At 47.7% G+C, this 17,500-nt stretch overlaps 1 protein-coding gene across 1 annotated transcript in view; it reads left to right on the top strand.

Moving 5' to 3' along the window:
* The window catches only part of LOC311148219 (zinc finger protein 385D-like), a gene marked incomplete at both ends in the record, with an annotated part of 152,517 nt that overhangs the window by 64,675 nt on the left and 70,342 nt on the right, over window positions 1-17,500 (top strand). Inside the window, one exon of the mRNA XM_084185106.1 lies at window positions 3,820-4,161. Coding sequence (XP_084041232.1) covers window positions 3,820-4,161 — 342 coding nt within the window. The remainder of the gene's footprint in view (window positions 1-3,819; window positions 4,162-17,500) is intronic.

Below are 17,500 nucleotides of genomic sequence, written 5' to 3'. Positions count from 1 at the left end.
TTTCTCATGCTGATATGACTCTTGTATGCGTGCGTGTGTGAGGGTGGTGGGTGCGTGTGTGAGGGTGGTGGGTGCGTGTGTGAGGGTGTTGGGTGCGTGTGTGAGGGTGGTGGGTGCGTGTGTGTGAGGGTGGTGGGTGTGTGTGTGAGGGTGGTTGGTGTGTGTGTGAGGGTGGTGGGTGTGTGTGTGTCTGCAGGCAGGAATACTTGTTTAGGTCACCTTAAGTGTTTTGGGCAAAGGGGGTGTATCTGGCTGCTTGTTTTTGGCAGTGTCTGAATGGATGTGTTTGTTTGTGATGTTTGCTGAATTGCATACTACTTGTTCATGCAGAAGCGAAGCGGAGGTGAAACGTTTCCATTTGTGAGAGTGTGTGTAGTAGGGTGTGTGTTTTCACCATGTTCTCCGTGCTCTCTGCTCTCCTCAGGGTAATTTAAGAGGTGCTGACATGCCTCCTGTGTTTGTGTGGGTCTATTTGTGGGCCGGGTTTTGATTGCACCAGGCAGGAAGGACCCGTGCCCCCACTCCATGCCCAGAGAGGGGAGCCTTGGGCTGGGTGTGGGGAGGGCTGCTCCTCCCTCCTCCTTCTCCAGGGTGGTAGTATTTCAGGCTCACTGGACAGTCGGGACAGGCTCGTAAATAGCAGTTTTATTGCTGAGCCGCTATGTTGGGTTAGCCCGGGTCATTCAGCGAGAGATCAGCTCTGTGATTGATGATCCCCCCCAGTGCCAGGGGGAGGGGGCACAGGGGGGCAAGGGGGCATGTCACAAAGCGGAAGCAGTGTACATGGCAAGGCTGGCACTGCCCGCTCTCCCCCTGGGTTTCCCCTGCCACCCCCTGCCCCTCTCAGCCAGCATTCATCCCTCTCTACACAGCAGGTGCTACAGCCTCACACACACACACTGCATATGGCTGCAGTAAGAACATCTTCAGCCCTCTCCCACCTAATACCTCACACTGAAACATATACCTTTGGTCCTCGAGGGCCACCACCCAGATGGTTTTTTCAGGGGCACAGATTGTGTTAGAACTGCCCTCTAACGTTCAGCTGTTGGAGGTGCTCACTGTTTAGGCATCAGCCACTTGTCTTATGCTCCTATTCTTGTTACAAGGTCATGTTAGCAGGAATAGATGGGGTGGGAAAGACTGTTTCTGAATTAATAATGTAGGCCTATAGCTGGAGAGTAATGTTTTTTTTTAAGTCCTTTTTTTCAATGCGCTGTTGTGAGGGATGCTTGGTAGTTTGGCAGGGGGTTGTCAGGTCGTGTGGTATAAGGACCACAGAGATTTCTTTATTGGCTGCCTCAAATGGGCAATGTTCAAAGCTTTTGAGAAAACATCTGATGGAGCCTTTGAGTACTCCCAGATTGGCAATGTGAATAGCAGCTTTCATACCTCCTCTGATGTGTGTGTGTGTGTGTGTGTGTGCGTGCGTGCGTGTGAGAGCGGGGGCAGGGGAGGTGTGTTTTAGAGGTTTAACTGCGTGTGTGTCTTCAAGGTTTGAGTTTGTGTGTATCCAGCACGTAAATAAATCTAGGCGTAGGCAAAAGGCTTTCAGGGGGCTTTTCACATGTTGATGTCTCAATCCATCACAGGGATTCTATAGAGCTGCCTTTTCATTTATTTATGGAAGAAGAGAGTAGCATGGGAGGAAATAAACAAACACAGGTCTTTTCTCTCTGTGTGTATCTACTCTGAAGGAGAGAAAACCCCCCATGTGTACCGTAAGTGTTGAGACGTGTTCAGGCAGCCTTTTTAAATCACATAGCACTCAGTGCATTTATCTGTCTGGCAATTTAGTTTTTCTGTTATGTTTTTCTGATTTAATTATTCACTAGAACCAAAAGGGTTCACACACATTTCATAAGGCAGTTTGGTTTCGGTTCTATTTTTGTAACTATTGGTACAGCGCACTGGTCATACAAATAGCTCAGACTAAATTCGTACTGGGACAGATTTACCAATCCTTATTACCTGTGCTAAGTTTACACCTGCTATTTTTAATAGGGAACGGATTACATAAAAACCATGCAAGAAAGTGACCGACTGGGCACAGACATCAGTTTGATTTACATTTGGTTGAGTTGTCAACTAACATGAGTTCAATGTGTAATCAACCAAAAATGTTACCCTGCCATTGGATTTAGGTAAAAAATTCCCTTACATTGATTACTTTTTGTGAATCCAATCAGTTTTCCACGTTGATTCAACGTCATCATATTGAGTTTTTGGATTGAAATGACTTGGAAACAACGTTGATTCAACCTTTTTTTGCCCAGTGGGGACCTTATTTACTCCTATCTCATTCCTTAGCACAGAGTGGACAGACAGTGGTACAGAGTCAGACAGACTACAGACAGACCCACTGTTAGAGCATTTGTTATAGCAGGCTAGCACAGCAAGCAGGCATGTAGTCACTAAGTGAAACGAATTGACTGATTTATAGCCCAGCACGCTCCTCAGAGAATCAGAGAGTAGCACTATGTCTCCCCCTAGTGGTGCTATATTGAACTGCAGGGCCTCCTTTATATTTTAGTCATTTAGCAGACGCTCTTATCCAGAGTGAGTGCATACATTTTTCATACTGGCCCCCCGTGGGAATCGAACCCACAACCCTGGCGTTGCAAGCGCCATGCTCTACCAACTGAGCTACAGGAGGCCTGTATGGGATTGGGTAGTCCATTGATAGTGACTGTTCATGTGGGTGTGTATGGGTGTCCATGTGTACAGTATGTCATTGTGTGTGTGTGCGAGTGTGTTCATGTGTGTGTTCATGTGTTTGCACATGTGGGTGTGTTGCGTGTCCATGTGTACAGTGTCTGTGTGTGGTTATATAAAACATTAAGGACACATTCCTAATATTGAGTTGCACCCCCTCCCCCCTTTTGCCCTCAGAACAGCCTTATTTCGTTGGGGCATGGACTCTACAGGGTGTTAAAGAGTTCCACAGGGATGCTGGCCCATGTTGACTCCAATGCTTCCCACAGTTGTGTCAAGTTGGCCGGATGTCTGTTGGGCCACTTAAATGTTTTGTCTTTCCCAATCACCCTCAATTGTCTCAAGGCTTGAAAATCCTTCTTTAAACTCCCCCCCCCCCCCCCCCCGATTGAAGTGGATTTAACAAGTGACATCAATAACTTTCACCTGGATTCACCTGGTCAGTCTATGTCATGGAAAGAGCAGGTGTTCTTAATATTTTGTACACTCAGTGTATGTCTCTGTGTGTGGGTGATGACAGCCAGGGCTTACTTCAGACAGGCCTAGGATCAGATGCCACATGCACCTACACTGAGCCCTCTGAATCAGGGCTATTTTTGCGTCCCTGTCTTTAATGGGCTATCGGGTTTAACAGGGGGGCTTTGTGCAGAGGCGGGGCGGGCAGGGGATATCATACCGTGATGGCTCCATTGTTCCCAGCACACATCCGTGCTCTAACACACCGTTATACCACTGTGATACTGGGAACCTCAGACTCACAGAGCACTGCCTCTCTGATCCACTGGCGCTGGACATAAGCCTAGGACTGGCCTGAGCCCTGATCCTTCACCTCTGACCTCTTATCCCCGCTGGTCCGTTCTCTATACCTTCTCTCTCATCCTTTCTGTTTTGTCTCATCTCTATCCCTTTTCTTTGTCCTCTCTTCTCTTTCCACATTTCTCGTCTCTCTCATCTCTGTTCTCTTCTCTCCCCTCTTCACTCTCCTCTTCCCTGCAACTCTTCATCGTGTCATTGCAGTAAATGAGAACGTGTTCTCTGTCAAGTTACCTCTCAAAACAAAAGTTAACGACACAATAAATAACAAATCCTTCTCTCCTCTCTCAGGAATGAAGCGTCCGTTCAGCCCATCCTCTGTATTGGAGATGGAGGAGGACAGGAACGGGTTAGGAGTGGGGGTGGGGTTGACCCTGGACAGTGAGGCGTGCTGTGACCCCCAGGAGGAGGGGGTAGTCCTGGGGGAGCAGCCAGGACCAGGTGGGGGCGCCCTGCCCTCCTCTGACCACAGCAGGCCCAAGAGGGAGAGGAAGCAGCGTAGCTACACACTGTGTGACGTGTGTAACATCCAGCTCAACTCCCCAGCCCAGGCCCAGATACACTACAACGGCAAGTCTCACCAGAAGAGACTCAAACAGATAAGCAACGGGAAGATCCAGCATGGCAACACAGGTAGGACAACCCACCCACTTTCTGCCCTATTCTGCAGCTGTACCCTACTCTACCCCTAGACTGTTCGAAAAAAGGGTTCCAAAAGGGTTCTGCAGCTGTCCCCATAGGAGAACCCTTTTCAGTTCCAGGTAGAACCCTTTTTGGTTCCAGGTAGAACTCTTTTGGGTTCCATATATAACACTCTGTGGGAAGGGTTCTACATGGAACCCAAAAGGGTTCTACCTGGAACCAAAAGGGTTCTACCTGGAACCAATAGGGTTCTCCTACAGTGGGGAAAAAAAGTATTTAGTCAGCCACCAATTGTGCAAGTTCTCCCACTTAAAAAGATGAGAGAGGCCTGTAATTTTCATCATAGGTACACGTCAACTATGACAGACAAAATGAGAAAAAGAAATCCAGAAAATCACATTGTAGGATTTTTAATGAATTTATTTGCAAATTATGGTGGAAAATAAGTATTTGGTCAATAACAAAAGTTTCTCAATACTTTGTTATATACCCTTTGTTGGCAATGACACAGGTCAAACGTTTTCTGTAAGTCTTCACTTACAGAAAACATTCCTCCATGCAGATCTCCTCTAGAGCAGTGATGTTTTGGGGCTGTCGCTGGGCAACACAGACTTTCAACTCCCTCCAAAGATTTTCTATGGGGTTGAGATCTGGAGACTGGCTAGGCCACTCCAGGACCTTGAAATGCTTCTTACGAAGCCACTCCTTCGTTGCCCGGGCGGTGTGTTTGGGATCATTGTCATGCTGAAAGACCCAGCCTCGTTTCATCTTCAATGCCCTTGCTGATGGAAGGAGGTTTTCACTCAAAATCTCACGATACATGGCCCCATTCATTCTTTCCTTTACACGGATCAGTCGTCCTGGTCCCTTTGCAGAAAAACAGCCCCAAAGCATGATGTTTCCACCCCCATGCTTCACAGTAGGTATGGTGTTCTTTGGATGCAACTCAGCATTCTTTGTCCTCCAAACACAACGAGTTGAGTTTTTACCAAAAAGTTATATTTTGGTTTCATCTGACCATATGACATTCTCCCAATCCTCTTCTGGATCATCCAAATGCACTCTAGCAAACTTCAGACGGGCCTGGACATGTACTGGCTTAAGCAGGGGGACACGTCTGGCACTGCAGGATTTGAGTCCCTGGCGGCGTAGTGTGTTACTGATGGTAGGCTTTGTTACTTTGGTCCCAGCTCTCTGCAGGTCATTCACTAGGTCCCCCCGTGTGGTTCTGGGATTTTTGCTCACCGTTCTTGTGATCATTTTGACCCCACGGGGTGAGATCTTTTTGCGTGGAGCCCCAGATCGAGGGAGATTATCAGTGGTCTTGTATGTCTTCCATTTCCTAATAATTGCTCCCACAGTTGATTTCTTCAAACCAGGCTGCTTACCTATTGCAGATTCAGTCTTCCCAGCCTGGTGCAGGTCTCCAATTTTGTTTCTGATGTCCTTTGACAGCTCTTTGGTCTTGGCCATAGTGGAGTTTGGAGTGTGACTGTTTGAGGTTGTGGACAGTTGTCTTTTATACTGATAACAAGTTCAAACAGGTGCCATTAATACATGTAACGAGTGGAGGACAGAGGAGCCTCTTAAAGAAGAAGTTACAGGTCTGTGAGAGCCAGAAATCTTGCTTGTTTGTAGGTGACCAAATACTTATTTTCCACCATATTTTGCAAATAAATTAATTAAAAATCCTACAATGTGATTTTCAACGTATACCTATGATGAAAATTACAGGCCTCTCTCATCTTTTTAAGTGGGAGAACTTGCACAATTGGTGGCTGACTAAATACTTTTTTTCCCCCACTGTATGTTTAACCATTTTTGGTTAAAGATAGAACACTTTTTTTTCTAAGAGTGTACAGTACCCTATTCCACTATAAAACTCTAAGGCTGCTCACGTCTGTACCTCCTTACCAGCTGAGGAGAGAAATGATAGTGTGCACACTTTTGACAACGTGTGAATATGAGTTCTACCCCCCAATGACACATCAAGCTACATTATATAACCTAATAAGGTGCAATGGTACTATGTTCTACCTGTTTCATCATACTTTCAGTACATTTCTAAGAGGGCACTGTGATAATGAGTATGACAAGTGAACTTGGAGTGCTGCTACAGATGTAGGATCTTAATTTGATCACCCTGTTGCAGGAGAACTTTCCTGTAATGCAGGACATTTTTTAAACTCGTATTTGAGTTTTAAAAAGGTTTCTGAAGTTTGTAATTTCCACATTGAAATTTCAGACATGATTTTCATTTAAGACACCTACAAAAATGACCATTAATTATAATCCACATAATAATTCACATTTCTTGTTGCTGCAGGATTATTTTCCTGCTGTAGCAAACTGTCTCAATCTGTATAGATGTGTTGTGCCCTGGCTCTCAGTACAGGAGTACAAGTGTAATGTAGAAGTGTGTATGGAAGTGTGTATAGAGTAGAAGTGTGTATGGTGCTATATAGTCTTCCCTAGCCTGAGGCTGGACACAGAGGGAGGAGAACAAAGCTGAGTTAAGTCATTAATTGACTGACTAATTAATTGCTGGTTATTTTAGATCATTCTTGTTCCTGCCCGCTCCAGGGTAGCTACTGCAGTGGAGTTGCAGGTTTTCCCCATAGCTTTGAATATATAGTGAAACTGGCTACATGTTATGATGTTAGTCCTTTCTGTCTCCCACTCTCTCTTTGCTTATAACCCTCCTACGCTGCTCTAAAACACTCTCACAAACCTGGAGAACCTGCTCTCAAACACTCATCACTCACTCTTGAACACTCTCTCTATCTCTATTTCTCTCTCTCACACACACACACGCACATACACTTACACACACATGCACACACACACACGCGTGCGCACACACATCTCCGCATGAAAACTAGTCTGACCCACAGAAATCTCGTACAAACAGCACTTAATTACATAGCAACGGAGAGCACGGCAACGCTTGCCATGGACACAGATTATTTGGCCCTGATTGGCTGCTGGCAGGCTGCTGGCAGGCTGCTGTAGGCATGGTGGTGCAGTGTGTTTCTACTCCAACCCTGTAGGGGGCAGCAGTGGGGCCAGGCCTCCCTTGAGACTGCCTGGAAACCATGGTTCATCTGACTCAGCACTAGAGGAAGGTACACAAACAGTCAATAGTCACCCACATAGGTCTTGGAAAGCATAGAGATCACTATACACCCATACAAACATACCACCTCTCCTGTCTCCTCTCCTTCTAGCCTCTCTCACTCTCACTCTCTCCCTTCCTCTCTCTTTCTACCTCCCTCCGCCCTCCCTCTCTCTCCCTCTCTCTCCCTCTCTCTCTCTCTCTCTCTCTCTCTCTCTCTCTCTCTCTCTCTCTCTCTCTCTCTCTCTCTCTCTCTCTCTCTCTCTCTCTCTCTCTCTCTCTCTCTCTCTCCTCTCCCTCTATGTAGTGACACAAGGAATAGTTGGCTTAGTAATGCAGCCATGCTGCCTGCAGGTGTGTTGCTCATGTGGACGTCCTTCTTTGCAGTCCTCCCAACTGTCCTCCTTCCCCTTTCCTGATTGCTTCATTGCTTCAGTGAGCCAGTACGCAGAGCCCAGTCCAATGCCTTGTGGCCAGTCAGTCTTTAAGAAGGATGGGCAGAATGAGGCCTGACGTGGCCACTGACCGTCACTGTCTAAGGCATGGGTCAGCTAGGGCAATGTCTGACTCAGACCAACACACACACATACACACACGCATGCTTTGTCCCTAGCACCCTGGCACAGCTCCGGCAGCAGAGAGAGATGGGGTGAGAGAGAGAGGGGAGGGAGTGAGTGAGTTTGTGTGGTGTACAGTGCAGATTCCCTCTGACACACAGTCACAATCATGCAGCCTTATCTCTGCTCACCTTCTGCTGACTCCCACAGGCCCACGGCCTCAGCTCACACACACACACGCGTGTGCGCGTACGTGCGTGTATGTTTGAAAGCTGTGTGGATGTTGAAGGGTGCGTGATGTGTATTTCGAGTAAATGTGTATTCCTGTGTGTTTTTGTGTGTGTGTTTGTTTGTGTGTGTGTGTGTGTGTCTCCCAACGAATCCTCTCCATGTCGGCTTGTGTTACCCTTCCTCTTTGCTTCACTAAACTGACAGAGGGTCCAGGCGTTTCTGCTCTCTCTCTATCTCGCTCTCTCTTTATCTCTCTCTCTCTATCTCTCTCTTTATCTCTCTCTCTCTTTATCTCTCTGTCTCTCTCTCTCTGTCTCTCTGTCTCTCTCTATCTCTCTCTCTCTCTCTCTCTGTCTCTCTCTATCTCTCTCTCTCTCTCTCTCTCTCTCTCTCTCTCTCTCTCTCTCTCTCTCTCTCTCTCTCTCTCTCTCAAAACCCCAGCACAGGGTGATGGCAACAATAGTGAATCTAAAAAGGCTTTCATTTCAGCTTCAGCTGTATATGACGGTAAAACTTTACTTAAAGCATTCAGGTATAATGCATTGTTAGTTCTTATAAGCATGTATAAGCCCCTATTGTGTTTTATAAATCAACTGAAATATGTTATTTTTTTCTGTGGTATTTTGTTTTACATATTCTAAATGGCTACTATACTTTTTACATTTCGTGGTCATTTTGTGGTTATTTTCAAACCACTTCAAACTACTCCTATAACAAAATAAGAACTGAGAAACATATGATGCAAAAACAAGTATTATTTATTAGAAATATGATATTGTATTATTTGGAATGCAAATGAACAATGTCCTGTATGGGCATGTTATTCAGTGTTTCCCCTTGTTGGACTGACGGCGGCGGCGGCGGCGGCGGCGGCGGCGGCGGCGGCGGGCTCTCTTCTTGGTTGAACCACGGGGGGTCACCAACACGGGAGCAGTTTGAGCATCTTTACAGCTGTCTGTCTCCCTCTCAGCTCCGCTCTCCTTGTGTTCATCTCCATGGAGCTCTAATGCAACCATTATCTATGGAAAGAAAATAAACTTAGTCTTATTAGGAAAACAAAACCATTATTTTAATTCATGCTCCAAGGTCAAATGAATTGATAACATTGTCGTGATTTCTTAAGTCTTTATAGTGACATGTAAGTAATACTGTATGTCAGCTTAGGCAATATATATATATATAACTACAATGGGTAAATGTCACTATTTAGACCTATTCTATTGTTGTTCTTAAAGCCTTTCTCAGACCCCCTCATACCCCTAATCTCTCTTTCACATCACATTACCTGCAGTAGTCCTCTCACACTGATGGTGAGCAGCAGGCCCATTCCATACAACCAGCAGCAGAGAGCCAGAAACATGCAGCGTGCAGCCTCTTTCCTCTCGTCTGCCCCATTAATCACTTCCACCATCTTCTTCCACACAAGCTCACTAGCTCCCGCTCTCTCCCAACTCCTGAGCTCAGCTACTCGGGTGCGAAACGTTCTGAGGCTGGCCGTAGAATCACCGGTTGTCTGGTGCAAAGCACTAACATCTCTGTATTTCTGGTCAATACTGTTTCTGGTCTGGGTGGTGGTGGCCTTGTCCAAGCCACAATGGCCCATAGGGCAGGAGCCTATCTCCTGTTTTTGTAGCATGAGGCAACTTGATGTACACCCCCTGGATAGGACACAAGTCTGTCGCTGGGCCTTACCCCCAATCCATCTCCTTAATGTGTGCCAAACTGAGAGGCACCGGGTCCCATTTTTAGAGTCTTTGGTATGATTGGACCGCGGATAAACCACCTGACCTTCCAATCTCAGGGCGGACACGTTAACGACAAGGCCACTGAGTTGGTAAGTGTTGTTTGTAGTTACCCGGGTAGCAGTGGGTTCCAAGCTGACCATAACACAAGCCTCTCCAGTGCCCTTGTGCAAACTGTGTCCATTGGTCTCGTTGGTGTTCTGTGTGGTCCAGGGTCGTTGATGGAAGTTGATGGTGTTGGTGTTCAGTTCAATGTGAGGCATGGTGGCCCACTGCCTAATGCCCATGGGGGGCATCAGGTTATCTCGAAAAACCTTGCCGTCCGGATGGTGTAATGCCAAGATTACATACACCAACAAATTAATACTGATAGAGTACAAAGCCATCTCTCAATCAGTAAAATTCAAAAAGCAACTACTCTCTACAGAGATAGGTGAGTTGTGGTGTTAAGAATGTTTGATAAGACTGTTGTGCCATATAGTGGTCTATGATGTCACAGAGGGCATCCAACATGTCACCTAGGTTGAAAATAACTAGCATGTCACCCCACCCTCCTTTATGACATCATTGCAATATAGATGCGGTAAAGAGGTCAATCGAACTCAACCAAAACAAAGGAATTGCCATGACTGTGAGGGAAAGGGCTGTGGGGGAAGATCCCAAGTCTCCACATTGCCATCCTCATTGATCCCATGTGGCTTAGTTGGTAGAGTGTGGCGCTTGCAATGCCAGGATTGTGGATTTGATTCCCATGGGGGACCAGAAAGAAAAAGTAGGAGGGCAAACCGTGCCCCTGACATAGAGCCTGCCGGGGCGGGACAGGTCCACTAGCATGTGGATGAGATGCATGGTGGGATAGATCATCCTCCTAATTTACAGGGAGGGAGGGGGGACAGTGGCTTGGTCTGATTTGACCTGATGTCACTAGAGGGGGTGGATGCTCAGACCACAGTAAAGGCTGTGTCTGTGTCTGAGTTACTATTGTTTATTTTCTGCTTGGCATCTCTTTTCATATCTTTGAGAATTGATAAAGCATGCTATTGTGGTGTGGGTGTCTCTGTGTGTGTGTGTGTGTGTGTGTGTGTGTATGTGTGTTTGTGTGAGACTGAGAGAGAAACTCTGACTCTACCTTTTTCTTGGTTCTGATCTTTCTCCTATCTCCACGGCCTATGATAAAGCTTGTTGTTGTGATGTGTGTGTCTGCGTGTGTCACGATCGTCCAAGGAAGCGGACCAATATGCAGCGTGTTGAGCGAACATGATGACTTTATTAAATTAAAGCAACCACGAAAACAACAAATGACGATAGTGAAGTCCACGATTACAATGACCGTAAAGGAACAAAAACCCACAACCCCAAGGTGAAAACACACAGTATAAATATGGCTCCCAATCAGAGATAACGAGCCGACAGCTGACACTCGTTACCTCCGATTGGGAGTCATTGACCAAACATAGAAAACAACAACCTAGACACCCAACATAGAACATAAACACATAGACTGCACACACCCTGGCTCAACATAATGAGTCCCAGAACCAGGGTGTGACAGTACCCCCCCCTAAAGGCGCGGACTGCGACCGCGCCTCAAAACCCCCAAACAGGGGAGGGCTGGGTGGGCATACCTCCTCGGTGGCGGTTCTGGCTCCGGCCTAGACCACCACCCCACCATAGTCACTACCCGCTTACGTAGCCTCCTCCAAATGACCACCCTCCACCTTAACCCCACTAGATTAAGGGCCAGCACCGGACTAAGGGGCAGCACCAGGATAAGGAGCAGCACCAGGATAAGGAGCAGCACCAGGATAAGGGGCAGCACCGGACTAAGGGGCAGCACCAGGCTAAGGGGCAGCACCGGACTAAGGGGCAGCACCAGGCTAAGGGGCAGCACCGGACTAAGGGGCAGCACCGGACTGAATGGCGGATCCTGGCTGGCTGGCTCTGGCGGATCCTGGCTGGCTGGCGGATCCTGGCTGGACGGCTCTAGCGGATCCTGGCTGGACGGCTCTGGTGGATCCTGGCTGGACGGCTCTGGCGGATCCTGGCTGGACGGCTCTGGCGGATCCTGGCTGGACGGCTCTGGCGGATCCTGGCTGGACGGCTCATGGCTGGCTGACGGATCTGGCTGCTCATGGCTGGCTGACGGATCTGGCTGCTCATGGCTGGCTGAAGGATCTGGCTGCTCATGGCTGGCTGACGGATCTGGCTGCTCATGGCTGGCTGACGGATCTGGCTGCTCATGGCTGGCTGACGGATCTGGCTGCTCATGGCTGGCGGAAGGCTCTGGCTGATCCTGTCTGGCGGAAGGCTCTGGCTGATCCTGTCTGGCGGAAGGCTCTGGCTGATCCTGTCTGGCGGAAGGCTCTGGCTGATCCTGTCTGGCGGAAGGCTCTGGCTGATCCTGTCTGGCGGAAGGCTCTGGCTGATCCTGTCTGGCGGAAGGCTCTGGCTGATCCTGTCTGGCGGAAGGCTCTAGCGGCTCCTGTCTGGCGGAAGGCTTTAGCGGCTCCGGTCTGGCGGACGGCTCTGAAGGCTCATGGCAGACGGGCGGCTTAGCAGGCTCAGTACAGACGGGCAGTTCATGCAGCGCTTGGCCGACGGACAGTTCAGACGGCGTTGGGCAGACGGGCAGTTCAGGCACCGTTGGGCAGACGGGCAGTTCAAGCGCCGTTGGGCAGACGGGCAGTTCAGGCGCCGTTGGGCAGACGGCAGACTCTGGCCGGCCGAGACGCACTATAGGCCTGGTGCGTGGTGCCGGAACCGGAGGTACCGGGCTGAGGACACGCATCTCAGGTCTAGTGCGGGGAGAAGGAACAGGGCATGCAGGACCCTGGGGACGCACATAAGGCCTAGTGCGTGGTGCCGGAACTGGTGGTCCCGGGCTGAGGACACGCATCTCAGGGCTAGTGCGGGGAGCAGGAACAGGCCGGGCTGGGCTGGCGAAGCACACCGTAGGCCTTGTGCGAGAGGCAGGAACAGGTCGGACCGGGCTGGAGACGCGCACCGTCCCTTTGGTGCGAGGGGCCGTACCAGGCCGGACCGTACTGGGGACACACACCACTGGCTCTACCCCGGAAACTGGAACGGGCCGGACCGGACTGGATACACACCTCAGTCTCTCACGCCTCTACATCTCCTTTCCCTCCTTTAACCAGTAGCCCCCGTAACCTGGTGGCCTCTTGAATTCGCCCCTTCTCTGCCTCCGTTAGCCCCGTCGTCCATGCCCTGTGCCCCCCCCTAAAAAATTATTGGGGGTGCCTCTCGTCCGTCCGACGATGCCACTGCTGACGCCGCTGCTCCTCTTCTGCCTGGGTCTCCCCCTTCATAGCCCTCCGGTACCGGACGGCCTCCTCCTCGGTAATCTGCCCCCAACCGAGGAGGACATCCACCAGAGTCACCTCCTGTGTCTGTTCCTGGACACGCTGCTTGGTCGTTGTATGGTGGGTTTTTCTGTCACGATCGTCCAAGGAAGCGGACCAATACGCAGCGTGTTGAGCGAACATGATGACTTTATTAAATTAAAGCAACCACGAAAACAACAAATGACGATAGTGAAGTCCACGATTACAATGACCGTAAAGGAACAAAAACCCACAACCCCAAGGTGAAAACACACAGTATAAATATGGCTCCCAATCAGAGATAACGAGCCGACAGCTGACACTCGTTACCTCCGATTGGGAGTCATTGACCAAACATAGAAAACAACAACCTAGACACCCAACATAGAACATAAACACATAGACTGCACACACCCTGGCTCAACATAATGAGTCCCAGAACCAGGGTGTGACAGCGTGTGTGAGTCCCTGTCTGCCTCTATCTCTCTCTCTCACTCTGTTTTAATAAAGCGTGAGGGATTGGATTAAAGGCTGGGATTTTCTGCATGAATGCATTTGCCCATCTGCGTTTAATTTTTGTGCCGCCTCGCCATTTTCCCATTTTATTTATTCCCTGTGGAGGGAAATGACTTTCCTCGCTCACAGTGCCTTTGGACATGTGTGTGTCATAGTGTGCGTATGCGTGTGTGTGTGTGGGTGTTTGTGCATGTGTCATGTTGTTTGCAGCAGCGTCGAGGCACGCCTTAAACCCTGGGTATCACCACATGTGGCTAGCCAGTCCCTGATTGGTCCATCGGATGTGTCTGTCAATCTGTCCGCTACATACATATCCCTATGCCGTCAATAGAATACTCCAGTGAAAGAATATCTCTAATATAAACTATAATCTCTAATACAGAAACCTTCCCTGTCTCCTCATAGCATATGCCAACACTTCTATTTCCATAAATGACGTTTGGCTGTGTAGCCATGTACTCTGTCTCTGCCCCCCTCGCCCTGGGGTTTGTCTGTCTGTCTGTCTGCCTGTCTGTCGGTCTGTCCTGTGGAGACTAGGCCATACTCACTATCTGTTATTATCTAGTATAAATATCCAAAGCTTTTGTTGTCACACAGCGCTCTGTCAAATTAATAGAACGGTTTGCCACTTTCTTAAATGTCACAGAATATCAATCCCTACTTTTCCTCAGTTCCCTTTTTAAGGCATTTTCTCTCTTATCAAACCGACCTCATGCAGTGTTCAACCATATAATTAAATATGTTTGTGTTCAACATCCTGTTCCATTCTCTGTTTGTAATGGATGTCTAGTCATCATAACAGCCTTGTCTGTTTGGTTGCCCCCCGCTACTGGAGATGTCCAGCACTCCACCTCCTCCACCCCAGGCCCTTGGTGAGGAAGCCCAAAGAAAGGCTGTGTTTCTGGGCAGTGCAAGGCCTCACTTCCCCCTCTCTTCCTGCACCATATTATCTATCCTCCAGGCCCCATAATTTTCTTTCTCACGTTTATTTAACCAGATAAGTAAATTGAGAACCAATTCTCATTTACAATAACGACCTGGCCAATAGCCATAACATTGCAACAGTGAACAGGACAACACGCAATACCACAAAAATAGAAAAATACACACTACACAGAGGAAATGTACAAATTCATCAAATATACAACAATAAGAAATTCACAGTGGGTTCGAGCAGAAAAGTCCAAGGCAACACAGCAGACTTAATGATCAGCAGGTACATTGATCAGACAGCAGCTCAGTTAATATGTTTTTGAAGGAGTGTGGTGGGATGAATGTGTCAAGTTTGAGGGTGTTATGGCCCCTAAGAAGACCCAGATTACCCCAGAGTGGCTTATTACCCCTGATAGAGGTATAAAGGGATAGTGGAGGAGAGAGGTGCTGGGCGGTGGGAGATAGAGGCTGATAAAGGGGGGAACGGAGTAAAGGAAAGAGAGGGAGGCAAATGGATGAGGAAGGGTGAACACAAAAGCCAAATTGAGAGGTGGTGAGAGAGAGAGAGAGAGAGAGAGGCAGGCAAATGGATGAGGAAGGGTGAACACAAAAGCCAAATTGAGAGGTGGTGAGAGAGAGAGAGAGAGAGAGAGAGAGAGAGAGAGAGAGAGAGAGAGAGAGAGAGAGAGAGAGAGAGAGAGAGAGAGAGAGAGAGAGAGAGAGAGAGAGAGAGAGAGGTTGAGATCTGGAGACTGGCTAGACCACTCCAGGACCTTGAAATGCTTCTTACGAAGCCACTCCTTCGTTGCCCGGGCGGTGTGTTTGGGATCATTGTCATGCTGAAAGACCCAGCCACGTTTCATCTTTAATGCCCTTGCTGGTGGAAGGAGGTTTACACTCAAAATCTCACGATACATGGCCCCATTCATTCTTTCCTTTACACGGATCAGTCGTCCTGGTCCCTTTGCAGAAAAACAGCCCCAAAGCATGATGTTTCCACCCCCATGCTTCACAGTAGGTATAGTGTTCTTTGGATGCAACTCAGCATTCTTTGTCCTCCAAACACGACGAGTTGAGTTTTTACCAAAAGGTTCTATTTTGGTTTCATCTGACCATATGACATTCTCCCAATCCTCTTCTGGATCATCCAAATGCACTCTAGCAAACTTCAGACGGACCTGGACATGTACTGGCTTAAGCAGGGGGACACGTCTGGCACTGCAGGATTTGAGTCCCTGGCAGCGTAGTGTGTTACTGATGGTAGGCTTTGTTACTTTGGTCCCAGCTCTCTGCAGGTCATTCACTAGGTCCCCCCGTGTGGTTCTGGATTTTTGCTCACCTTTCTTGTGATCATTTTGACCCCACGGGGTGAGATCTTGCGTGGAGCCCAGATCGAGGGAGATTATCAGTGGTCTTGTATGTCTTCCATTTCCTAATAATTGCTCCCACAGTTGATTTCTTCAAACCAAGCTGCTTACCTATTGGAGATTCAGTCTTCCCAGCCTGGTGCAGGTGTACAATTTTGTTTCTGGTGTCCTTTGACAGCTCTTTGGTCTTGGCCATAGTGGAATTTGGAGTGTGATTGTTTGAGGTTGTGGACAGGTGTCTTTTATACTGATAACAAGTTCAAACAGGTGCCATTTAATACAGGTAACGAGTGGAGGACAGAGGAGCCTCTTAAAGAAGAAGTTACAGGTCTGTGAGAGCCAGAAATCTTGCTTGTTTGTAGGTGACCAAATACTTATTTTCCACCATAATTTGCAAATAAATTCATTACAATCCTACAATGTGATTTTCTGGATTTTTTATTCTCAATTTGTCTGTCATAGTTGACGTGTACCTATGATGAAAATTACAGGCCTCTCTCATGTTTTTAAGTGGGAAAACTTGCACAATTGGTGGCTGACTAAATACTTTTTTCCCCCACTGCATATGCCATCAAAAGGAACATAAAATTCGACATACCAATTACGATCTGGCAAAAAATGCTTGAATCAGTTATAGAACCCATTGCCCTTTATGGTTGTGAGGTCTGGGGTCCGCTCACCAACCAAGAATTCACAAAATGGGACAAACACCAAATTGAGAGCCGTTAAAAAAAAGAGCCGTTAAATTCTATAACCACTTAAAAGGAAGCGATTCCCAAACCTTCCATAACAAAGCCATCCACCTACAGAGATATGAACATGGAGAAGAGTCCCCTAAGTAAGCTGGTCCTGGGGCTCTGTTCACAAACACAAACAGACCCCACAGAGCTCCAGGACAACAACAACAGCACAATTAGACCCAACCAAATCATGAGAAAAACAAAAAGATAATTACTTGACACATTGGAAAGAATTAACAAAAAAAACTGAGCAAACTAGAATGCTATTTGGCCCTAAACATAGAGTACACAGTGGCAGAATACCTGACCACTGTGACCTGACCCAAATTTAAGGAAAGCTTTGACTATGTACAGACTCAGTGAGCATAGCCTTGCTATTGAGAAAGGCCGCCGTAGGCAGACCTGGCTCTCAAGAGAAGACCGGCTTATGTGCACACTGCCCACAAAATGAGGTGGAAACTGAGCTGCACTTCCTAACCTCCTGCCAAATGTATGACCATATTAGAGACACATATTGCCCTCAGATTACAGAGATCCACAAAGAATTCGAAAACAAACCAATTTTGATAAACTCCCTTATCTACTGGGTGAAAAACCACAGTGTGCCATCACAGCAGCAAGATTTGTGACCTGTTGCTACAAGAAAAGGGCAACCAGTGAAGAACTAACACCATTGTAAATACAACCCATATTTATGTTTATTTATTTTCCCATTTGTACTTTACCTATTTGCACATTGTTACAACACTGTATATATACATAATATGACATTTCATATGTCTTTATTC

Source organism: Coregonus lavaretus, assembly GCF_964263955.1.
Source record: "Coregonus lavaretus genome assembly, chromosome: 2".
NCBI classification, from domain to species: Eukaryota; Metazoa; Chordata; class Actinopteri; order Salmoniformes; family Salmonidae; genus Coregonus; species Coregonus lavaretus.
The sequence above is the reverse complement of the archived record's forward strand: the minus strand, read 5'-3'. Positions and strand labels throughout refer to the sequence as shown.